This window comes from Phoxinus phoxinus (assembly GCF_949152265.1).
Source record: "Phoxinus phoxinus genome assembly, chromosome: 7".
In the NCBI taxonomy this organism is placed as follows: domain Eukaryota; kingdom Metazoa; phylum Chordata; class Actinopteri; order Cypriniformes; family Leuciscidae; genus Phoxinus; species Phoxinus phoxinus.
Window position 1 is genome coordinate 35,472,024 of NC_136882.1, and position 12,335 is coordinate 35,484,358.

At 39.7% G+C, this 12,335-nt stretch overlaps 1 protein-coding gene across 9 annotated transcripts in view; it reads right to left on the reverse strand.

Moving 5' to 3' along the window:
• The window catches only part of tns1b (tensin 1b), a 129,345-nt gene that overhangs the window by 76,582 nt on the left and 40,428 nt on the right, over positions 1–12,335 (reverse strand). For all 9 annotated transcript variants that reach the window (XM_079618621.1, XM_079618620.1, XM_079618615.1 and 6 more), the window contains exon 3: positions 4,355–4,396. Coding sequence is in view for 5 of the 9 variants with exons in the window: in XM_079618627.1 (XP_079474753.1) it covers positions 4,355–4,396 (42 nt within the window). In the remaining 4 variants the exon portion in view is untranslated. The remainder of the gene's footprint in view (positions 1–4,354; positions 4,397–12,335) is intronic.

The following is a 12,335-nucleotide window of genomic DNA, read 5'->3' on the forward strand; positions in this document are numbered from 1 at the left end:
TGCCGTGCGTGTGTGCGCTGCTGCCACCCGCGTTTGTTTGGATCTTCCGTCTAGCCTTTGCTCTCTCTCTGGGTCACACACTCAGCAGCTGACTGCAGGAGATGATCATTCTGACCTCACAACTTCAACAATTCACAGTTGTGTCACCTCCAGGAAACCATGGCCCATCACCTTGCTTTCCCTGGAATATAAATGTAGTATATAAAGAATATAAAGAGGTCAGATCGCACTTTTTTTTTGTTTATACATAGTTTTCATCCCTGAGGTCCACTTACGATGCTAAAAATAGCTGTAATTTTTAGTCATGATCATTTTCCATCCTCTCGCTGACCCTGAAGCACGCTGTGTTATTTTGCAGCAATGTCTTTAAGACTTCTATGTCAAATTTCACTTTGTATGTGAAATGGACCTTTTTCACAGAGTGTGATGATGCATTTCCACTGTTATTAACATTGCAAATCTAACCAAGTATTTTGTATTTACATTTTTTTATTGATGGATCTCTTGATGGAAATAACATCACATCACAATTTGTATGTCCATCATTCATTTTTGGTCAATATCTTGTATTGATAATGCAAGAGTCCAGCTCTCTGCAAAGTCTCCAGCACATCCCAAAGACTTTCAATGTATTTAAGCTCTCGACTCAGAGGAGCCGAATCATGTGTGAAAATTATTCTTCATGCTCCTTCCCAACCATTCTTTCACAATTTGAGCCTGAATCTTGACATTGTCATCCTGGAATATAGCAATGATGTGTCTTCCTACATGATTGAAAAGCTACACACTCCACCATTTTTAGATTTAATTTATATGGCAAGTACACTCTTAAAAGGTGACTAAATGCACATTTACACGTTTAAAATGTACCGTTTTAAGGCCTACAATATTGATGACTCATCTTGCACCAATGGGCATCAATCAAATGCTCCAAAGAATGAGAATGTCCTTCTCCAATATCACCTGACGGCGGGTAAAAGCAGCAGAGAGCAAATTAAAGCTTCCAGTAATACTGTGTCAAGCCCTTTCATATGTCCTGCTGTCACTTCCTGTTTCAATAGGAAATACATTAACACAGTAAAGAAACTATGAAAATATACAAATTATTTGATGAACTTTAAACATTTTACTTTTGCAAGTTCTAGTGTTTATAAAAAAAAAACATCTACACTTCCTCCATGTTACCTCGCTGTGGCTTTATGGACCAAATTTCTGAATACTAAATAGGTGTTGTTGACGTGTAAATGTGGGCGGCTGTACACTACTGTCTTCATCGGTTTGACGTCAGAAGATCAGAAAGCATCTTTGCGGTTTAGTCTTCAATAAATGCTCTTTTTACTGTATGGAGGACGTTTTGAGTTTCTGAAAGTTACAGTATGTTTTCATAGTACAATGAAGCCTTTATACAAAAGGTTTAGGAAAAATGTGATTCCTCATAATACGACTCATCCAAATCAGAGCCAGAAAGAATAATATGCAAATCCAATGACTATAGTCAAACCAAAGCCAATTTCAAAATATATCTATCTCAATCACAGCCTCAGCAGGAGAATTATGGTCTGAATGAGAAATGAGAGAAAAACAGACAAGCATGATATCAAGCTCTCCTTGAAAAACAAGCTCTTGAACTAAAAACATGACACAGGAAGTCATATGACAAAATGACTTTTAGATTCAAAAGCAATGTTATTGAGAATCAAAGACATCAGCATAACCACAACTAACTGACCATGAGAGACCCTTGAGGTGAGGGTGGTGCACATTTCCCATGATGCCTCAAGAATGAGTATTACTGCCTGACACAGCTGCAAACATACACTGCTCCAAACATCTAGAGAGCTATATTCTGGATTATTCACAGAAACGCACAATGCCAAGAATAATGCAGCATGATAAATGACAAGCTCAACGTATTTTAATTCACAGCAATATACAGCTTTTTGGCATCAGGGCACTAAAGCCTGGAGGAATCCGTTTGAATTAAAGTTAAGGCCCGTCGTTCGGCATCGACCGGCCCAGTTTTTGTGGTGTGTTCCGCACTGTTGGCACTAGTTGGACAATATCGGCCGTATTTTGGACGACTGAGGATGAGGAATCGGCAGAGCGAAATCTGAGTGGCTGTTCAGCTGAGTGAATGAGTCATTGCACGGTAATAAAAGCAAAAGTGATGAAAGCGAGCAAAGATATTAAGACTGCACAGACAGAAGGCTATTTTAATGCATTCTAATGCACAAATACTTTCATAACAACATTAGCTGCCTGGAATGAGGAAAGTGATCAGAATGGTGAGCACGCGCTGCTTTGTTTCTGGTTTGTATATATGCAGTCCTACTTTTGCTTTCCCTTTTTGAATGATGAATATAGCCTATTGATGCCTGATGATATAGACAGATATTTCCTTACACATAGGCGCATGCTAGCTGACGGTCACCTTTAGTCCTTTTAGTGTTTAAGTGCAAATTTTTGGCCGAGAAGCAACCGACGAGAGACGACAACACAGACAGCTTTCATCGCCGCTAGTTCTTTTATGTCGGCTTGGTGTGTCATTAGAACCCCAGCATATCATGTTTAAAGGGTTAGTTCAGCAAAAAAAAATAAAAAAAATTCTGTCATTAATTGATCACCCTCATGTCTTCCCAAATCCGCAAGATCTTCAGAACACAAATGAAGACTTTTTGATGAAATCTGAGCGCTTTCTGTCCCTCCATTGACAGCATCACAACTACTACCTTGACTTTGACTAATCCATATTAATTGAGCTATTTAGTCAACATTTTCTGAAGACGCTCAATCGATTTAATTTAGGCTTTTATTAACATTAACATTCATCAACTCACACATCAGTTAAAGGAAGTTCAAGCATGTTCACTTGACGTGCGAGAACCAATGAGGTTCATTCTCGTGTTATGCATCACGTCTGAGCTTCAGCAAGAACCAGTGGAATTCGAAAATGAATCATATAACAATTCCATACCATAATAATTCTTAACTTTAAATCATATGAAGAATTAATTAATTGTGGTATTACATGTTTATAATTTAATAATGAATAATAATTTAACAATATTTGTTTCATAACTATTAAAGTTGCTTGGTCGAGGTATTAAAAAAAGCCATTTTTGCCATTCACATGAAATAACGATTTAAAAAAATAAGTCATAAGCCTCTACCAACTGGCTGTGGAATGAACGAAAACATGGCAGTAATTCCAAGGGTAACACAGACTTTTGGACTACTAGTTGATAAGGTTTGAAACGCCCCACCCACTTTCAGATTGTTCTTACACCCCCTGGTTACATGTAGGGCTTTGCTTTATTCGCCATTTCCTTTGGCTACCCTCCAGCTCAATATTGTATCAATAAAACGATCTAATGATGTTTCAGGGGGATTATAAGAGTCTGTTGCTCTGTCCCTAAATCTCTGAGCATACTCATGCTCATATGGACGGCTCCAAACGAAAGTCTGAGTTTTATTTGGATCAAGGCAGTTAGTCATCCACAGCTGCGTCTGGAGTGAGTGTTCTTCACCCAGGCATGAGGGGGATGAGGAGCGGGGTGGACGGAGGGGCTTCTGAGAGGGGGGCTGCGGCACAAGTGAACACACATGCTTAAGATACAACTCGGATCTCTTCCTCTGCTAATCAGTAAAGGGACAGTCACCCAAAAATGAACATCCTGTCATTACATTATTTGTTCCAAGCATGTATGATGTTAAAAGCAACATGACATAACAGATGTGGTCACTTTGAACTGCTGTTCTATGGGAAGAGAGCTGAAAGAAACTTCTTTTGGAATAAGTACATACTGTACATAATTTACATACTGTAAAAATCATACAGGTTATTTTTTGATGGGGGGGGGGGGGGGGGGTTTGAGTGTACTGTCCCTTTAAAGCATATTCATTGGGCAGTCATGATAGCCCCAGCGAGGCTGTGTTTAGCTAATCCAACCAATAATTTGAGCTTCAGCACTCCGTGAGGTTTAGACTGGTGAAGTTTAGACTACAGAAGCTGCATAGAAACAGTGTTAGCTAAAGACCTAAATATTTATATCTTAAAGCCGTTATTTCTGAAGCTGTCAGTAATGACTTTACACCGTGTTCAAACTGACCCAACAAACGGCAACACTTCAAACATTCTACATTTGGCTGTTGTACTTAGAATGTTGGAAACATAGCCGTCATGTTCACACTAACCCAACAAGCTTGTCAATGTTCACTTTAAAGAAGGTGAGTGAAAAAAGGAAAAGTTTGTGGATGAAGGCAGTGTGAACTACAAAACATGCCATTGGCCATACTGATGTTAAGAAAACATACATACACATGTCAACATTCAAACATGGTTTGAAATACTCACTGTTGTCTCTATAAGCTTCAGAGGGAGGTCATTGCTGGGTGCCTGAGGTAAAGAAAACAGAAGAAAGAAAGCAGGTAAGACACTGACACGTAGAAACAACTGGAAACACTTTGGGCAATACACAAGTTCTCCAGATTCAGAATGAAGAGTGAACTCTCTTCAAGAGTTTGTTTCTATATGCACCAATGATGCATACTAATTTTGATCTACCTAGTACCCTACATATATTTTACAGAAACATTTTAACGCATTAAAATTTTATTTCAATGCAATTCAACTAATCATAACTCAATGTACAATCAAACATAAAAATTAGAGCATATGTGCAACCAACAGCATGGTCATTGGTTCAATTCCCAGGGAATGCATGAACTGATATTGATCAAATCAATGGCCAAATGCAAATTCTTGGCCAAATGCATAAATGTAAATGCAATGTGTACACTATTTGGTAAGGTAATTCTATCATACACAGATCAAACATCGCGAACGAGTAAAAGAGAAGACATGGGCTGAGTCCAGTGTGTAGGTGCATCACTAAACAGCTTGGGTAAATATTTAGACAAGAGCGCATAGCTCCAGCGTCACCGTGAACGAGGGGGGAATCTGCCCAGTGGCCGAGGAGGACCATATACAGAAGTTTAGCGCAGGATTTGCAGCACAGTTTATTCCCCCGTCAACCCTGAGCCAGAGAAAGGTAATTATTTATGAGGACTCTGGCCCCCAGGAATCCATGATGTCATTCATGGGCCAGCTCGAGTCTGGCTAGCCTCAGAATACCCATGTAAGTCTGAGATGGCACAAGAACACAAGAAATCACCATGTAGAGATGGCAAGACATGGGCAAGATAGTGCTGAGATCGCTATGTGCTGCTTTACTTTCCAAGTAACGGGCAACTCTGCGGTTCTTTAAACTACCGCTGAACTCGAGGGCACGGTTGAATAAGTCAGGAGATGTAATGGATATAAAAGATGTGACCAGCATCCAAATCATTCAAAACCTAAAGAAAACCTTAAAAAGGTGACTTAAAAGGAAACGTTTGTCGATAAAGCCTTTCTTGATGCACTTTGAAACAAATAATATATTATTTTGTTTATATATATATATATATATATATATATATATATATATATATATATATATATATATATATGTACAGTACATAAATGTGAAATGTGGAAGATGTGAAATGCATCCAGGGAATGGTCCAAAACCTAAAAGAGATTCAAAACAGCCTCTGCCGAAAGACAAAACCTCAGGCTACTGAGGTCTTAGCGGTCAGTGATGTAATGTGAATCATCAAATCTCTGTGTTCCGCAAGAGACCCTACATGTCAGTCTCAATTCCTGAGAAAAAACACTCTCTAAGTCAGTCTTCCAAGAGTAATAAAGATGGAGGGAAATTATACCCCAGCTGTAGAGTTTGCACTACTGCAGCCCCCAAAACGGCCTCCCAGAGCTGAGGCTCAACCGCTAACTAGAGCGCATCCGCTCCCTCGACACCGAGCGAGAGCGCTTGGCAACATCACATTTCTGTGAGCTTTTGAGCGCCTCATTATGTCCATCTAGCATGACCACCACCAAACCCATTATAGCCCTCACTGGTCACACAAAGACTTCGGTCCACTAGATGCAGTACTGCTGGTGGAACAACACAGAACCTGTTGAGCTGTTCTAGATCGCCTATCTCTGTTATCTGTCTCTCCTTTGCCAAGAAGTTCCTTGCAGAAGTTTTTACAACCACATCTGATGGAAAGCAGAGATTTTCAGAGAGGTTAACAACACACAATTAAAGCCAGCATGCAAATTCACAGGTATGATAATTTCACGGATAAACTCCCCTCAGCAACAACAAAATCTAGTTTCAGTCTCAGGGAGTAGGCTGGAATATCAATGAAAAGATCGGGTTGGCTGAGAACCGTGTGCAGATCAGACGCATGATAATGGTGCCGCTGGGAGTCTTTTTCTTCTCCACTGCTCCAAATGTTAAAACTTACACAAAAAAAAAAAAGAAGTAACACGCTCTCTCATCTTGCTTCAACTTGCTCTCAGTGTTTTGTAAACTCTTCTCCTCTTCTGCTTTCTATGTCTTTTGGTGTTTACTTTCATCTTTCTTTGATCCTTTAATCTTTTATTTTCAGAATCGACCTGAAGTGAATGTAAAAAGGAGCATATCTGAGACAACGATCATGTAAAAGTAGAATTCAAAATTTCAAAATTTCAAAAAGACAATAACCGTGGCTTACAGTATGTTTATGTATTGACTGCAGAGACATTTTCCCAGGATATTGGGTTAAGAGTTTTGCACCATAGTAACGATGGTGAGCAATATTTTGCATTGAGCAACCCTCCAAATCCTGAGTCACCACAATCTTGGATAAAAGCTGCAATTTTTGTACATCAGTGGCAAAGATTCTTAATCATAAGGCTACTATTGCCAAAGTAAAGTCAGTGCTCTGGTCTTACATGCTCAGCAAGACTTCCTTCAGGCTTATGTGGTTTAGACTGCTTCTTAAAATGTTAACAAGAACTGATCTTTTTCAGCTCCATCAGTCATACTGGAGCTTAGTGGACAACGATCCTGTACAGAGTGCGTCGGGTGAGGTCAGTTTCATCCTGTTGTTTCACAATAATTGCCTGAGTTGATCTTGCAATCAACTTTCGAAATCTTCCTGAAACTAAGCAGGAGAAAAAACATGCAGTTTTTTTTCGAGTTGGTGGGTGGGTGGATGGATGGATGGATGGATGGATGGATGGATGGATGGATGGATGGATGGATGGATGGATGGATGGATGGATGGATGGATGGATGGATGGATGGATGGATGGATGGATGGATGGATGGATGGATGGATGGATGGATGGATGGATGGATGGATGGATGGATGGATGGATGGATGGATGGATGGATGGATGGATGGATGGATGGATGGATGGATGGATGGATGGGTTGATAGATGGGTGGACGGACGGGTGGACGGACGGGTGGACGGACGGGTGGACGGACGGGTGGACGGACGGGTGGGCGGGCGGACGGACGGACGGACAGACGGATGGATGGATGGATGGATGGGTGGGTTGATGGATGGATGGATGGATGGATGGATGGATGGATGGATGGATGGACGGACGGACGGACGGGCGGGCGGGCGGGCGGGCGGGCGGGTTGGGCGGGCGGACGGACAGATGGAGGCATGTTTTGAAGGTTTTATTCACCTCATAGATAAACAAAAAATGTATATCTGTTTAAAATGTCACCTGTATTATTATTTTAATAAATTGTATATACTATACTTATTTACTAATTAATGGACCAGATTGCAAGAACACTAAAATTTTCTTAAAATAACTGTAATTCACTAAATTCAACTTATTCTAATTCCAGTTCCCCTTCCTGTGAGTGTGGCCAATTCCAACTCATGAACTGAAAGGAAGCAATTCTTAAGCAAAACTATGTGTCAAAGTTTGAATAAGGTATTGTGTTTTGAAAAATTCCTATCCCTAAGTATATGAGCCACAGAATAGTGAAGCATGTCTTAGTGATCACGACTAACAAGGGCCGCCTGACAGGATTACAGGGGCAGATCTGTGCCCCGTCGGCCGCTCAAGTTGATCAAAAAGAAGGAGAAATGCATGTGTGACTGACTTAATTTGGTCCAGACTGACACAGCTCATCATATGATCATACCATTCGCTTGAACCGATCCACAGAACGCAAATTATAGCCCACTTAAGTAAATACTGCAGAAAGAAAAAAAAGCACAGGGAGTTTCCTAGCAGGAAGGCACAAATTGAGTGAACAGAGCCTCCTTTAAAATGACGTGTAGCTAAAATAAACTCAGACAGTACTTATGTGAAACCATGAATGCACTATTATCATTATAATTAATATTTCTATCCGAAATCCACACAGGCAGGTCAACATTTCCAAAACGAGTGTCATCTGCTACACTGATTCTATATCATCACAATAGATTTTGTTTACACTTTTTAAAATGGTATAATGCTATGCTGCCTTCAACTGGGAAAGGCTGAATTTACCACTACTGGAAAGAGTGCAGAAACCCCCAATTTAGATTCTGCAGAGATGATGCAGATGTATGACGGTACAAAAAGATGGCAGTAAAGAGAGATATACACAGTATTACACCTTTACATTTGAAGAAAATAAAGTAAATCCATTAGTCTTAGTTTTTGCATCATCATAAAAGCAGTTTGAACTTGCAGATATTTGCTGTGTAATGTTGTGATGTTTTCAACATCTTCTCTGTTGAAAAATAGACATCTGCAGAACAAATGCTAGCACTGCATAGCATAGTTTACATAGGAGACTTGTTTTATGACAAGCCAAAAACCTGCAAACCTCTTGGAAAATCCAGCTTAGGCTGGTAGTTGTGTTTTTAAAAGATTTTAGCTGGTTTCTGATGTTAGCTAAGAAGGTCTGCTGGCTTTTCAAACATATATTCTTATTTAGCAGTGCTGTCATTAACAAAAACTGAAATGCAAACAAATTAAATAAACACAGTAAACAGAAACATATTTTTAAATGGCCACAAATTCATTTTAGTTTTAGACATATGGTAGGTTATAATAAAACTTTGCAACTCACATGTATCAAACATGTAATAGTTTTAAATATACCATTTATTAATGCATTCACTTTTGTAGCCCTAAAATACCAATAACTAAGATGGTCATTAGATAGTTGACAAACTACTATGTTTCAACAAAACATTTTGATCATCATATGCTGGTATGACCAGTTAGTAGCTGGTTTGTTGCTGGTCCAAGATGGTTTCCCAGCTGGTGAACATAATTTAACAGAGTACGACATGTTCCTGGATCAACATCTGTGCTGATCCTGGAACAACTTTCCAATCTTCCAATCAGATTTGAAGGACAAGTTTACAGTATATGTCAAGTTTAGGCTCAGGGTTAGGTGCTTCTGCATCTGTGTGTGGGATAGAGTGTATAGGAATAACTTATGAGTAGGGTTAGGTTTAGGGGTTGGGATAGGGTTAGGACTGTTTTTCCAGGATTAACAAAATACGTTGATCCAGGAACATGTCTTACTCGCCCCTTTACCAGCTATTGATTAGCTTTGTCCAGCTAAAAACCATTGACCATGTTTCAAAACACTAAAACTGGATTTTCTAGCATGGTGTACAGTATGACTCCTTTACGGTCAGAAGCCAGGAATATCCCACTTCTGACTCTGGATGGAAAGCAGCATAAGTGCTTGTTAAGTAGTGTCCACAGTCATAGGAGAGACAGAGATGGGGAAGCGCTTCAGTTTCGGAGATGAGGGTGTGTCCACGTCAATTCGGTGAGACTGGTTCCTTCCCTCCTAATGTGGTATCCCAGCCTTTCTTCTGGGATCCCGAAATACTCTGCCTTTGTTTTGCTAGTCTCTCTGCATTTAGAACAAGGCTCCCTGTGTGCTTCTGTTTCATTTCGGCTTCATGCGGGTTAAGTTGTAGTTTTATGTTTCACTGCGAGCAGTTTAGTTTGTGCCTTTATTTCCCCCCTGGAATACCGATGATCAGCAGCTATTTGTCCTAAATCACCCCTCGGACCATAATTTGTATGCAACAGGTATAAAAGGCATTTTTAAAAGCTTTCATGTGCATTTCTGTGGGCCACAGATTTATATCCCAATGAAAATTCCTTAAACCGCACAGTTAAAAGAGGCATTTTGTCAAATGTACCATGTGCTTGTCCAACTAATGATGGGAAAAACTGCCTGTTCTATGTTCAGAGTGCTTAGACATTTAGTCACTGACGTAGTTGAACTGCTTAAAGAACTGCGACGACGATGTAGATCAGATCTGTCCTCAAACACAGCGCAAGGCTACGGAAACAAAAGGAAACCACAAAGAGGAGGAGGCATTTGGAGCCAGAAGTGAACGTGCACACTCCATATTGTCTGCTGCCACCTATTGGTGGCTACGGGAAGTGCATGTTCCTTTCCAACAGCACAGTGCATACTCTGTTGATTTATAGTGGTTATATCATGAGGTATCTAAATAGTTTCAATTTATAGATAAAACTTTAATATAGTATTTACCATATATAATGTACTATTTAAGTACTGTAACTTCAAGCTTCAAAAAAGGCTCATTAAATATAGAAGTTCCTTTAGCCAGCCAGACAAATATATTTGAACACGACCATTATCACTATAAAGTGTTCAGAAACTTAAAGGGATAGTCATCCAAAAATGACAATTCTGTCATCATTTACTCAACGACTTTCTTTTACGGGAACACAGATGAAGAGTTGCAGAATGGCATGAGGGTGAGTAAATGATGACAAACATTTTATTTTCAGGTGAACTATCCCTTTAAGATGAAGAGCAGAGGAACTAGAACAACAACTAACTATAAGTGTACGAGGTAAAGTCTGTCAAACCTGTGCATTTTCTGGCTGTGTAGCACCTACCGCTCTGCAGTTTCCACATTTTAAAAAAGCAGTGCCAATTGTTCTATAAATCTGTCATAATTTGATGTAACTCAACCACGAGGATATTACCGAAGACCAAAAAAAGACAAAAGAAACCTTAAAGGCACCAACTGCATATTGGCAGTTTAATCAGAGATTTGATAGAAAATGATCAATGAAAATTAAGACTGTTTACAGTGCACAAAACCTTTGACTAATATTATAAAAAATTGTTGCAAAAACAATGACTAAATTATTATTATTATTCTAAAATTGTATGATAATTTACAATGATTTTATAATCATCATTGTATTCAATTATAAATTATATTGCATAAAAAAGAAAACAAATAATAATAAAATAAAATAATAATTAAATCATAAAATGTAATAATATATGTAGATTATGTATATTAATTGTTTTAAAATAATAATGAATCAAAAAAAAAAAAAGAATAAATATGACCCCTTTTAAATGGAGAAGTCCTGAAATGGTTGACTGCTCATTTTTTAGGGTCATCAAAAGAATGTTGATTCCCTTGCAACCCCTCATCATATCGGATTATCTGATAACTCTGTTTTGGTTCATAAACTGTGGAAATTAGTTGTTTGAGGAGGCAAGCAGCTGTTCGGCTCAAAGATCTGGAGATATCCGTCGAAGTGCGGCACACAGAACACCTAAAAAGGACATGTTGTTTCATTCCTGTGGTCAGCACCTCAAGAGTCAATTACAGTATGATTTAAACGTGTTTGCTTAATGTCCAGGCATGGTTCAAACAACCATTGAAAAAAAAAAATCGACAACAAGGAGGGGAAAGTCGACCAGGTCTCCAGTGTATCTGACCCGGGGGTTATGATGGATATTATGGTGCAGGTGAGGAACGTGACATCAGTGACAGCTGCTTCTCTCTCGAGGTTTTACTGGCCACCTGCAACCTTTCCGGCACAATGCAGCAGAGATGGAAAAAATGTAAACAGACAAGACGTTGTGCTTTCAGTGGCACTCTGTGTTTACATCATGCTAATGGAGGGTCCGTGCCTGCCTTCCATCCCGGGAGAGTTCTACGGAAAGAATTCTGAAGATGGTATTCAGCTAAACAACTCTGAACTGTGAGAACCTGCGGAAAGAAACGTCCCAAAGCAAACCTCTGACCCTGGGTTAACGCTCACAACAGGGGAAGGACCCCACAAAACAGACTCGTACATGTCAAGTATCGTATGCGCAGAGAAAGCGAGAGAGGATGCGAAGGAGAGAGCCTTAAAGGGCCTGGGCACTGAGAATGTACACAGAAAGACTGGGTCTGCTTAATGTCATCCGAGGCCCGGCATGTGTTTCACCCTCTCATGGCCAATTATGGCCAATATCACATTGTGGTGAAGCAGACGCAGACCAGATGGCTCTAGAGAAAGGTACTGTACACAGCTCTGAGAGAGAGAAAGCCTGAAGCATGTCTTCATGTAGAGGGCATGTTATTGAGATAACGCCCACGTAATGTATGTGTCTGGACGTCTACTCGAGTCATATCAAAAAGTACAACAC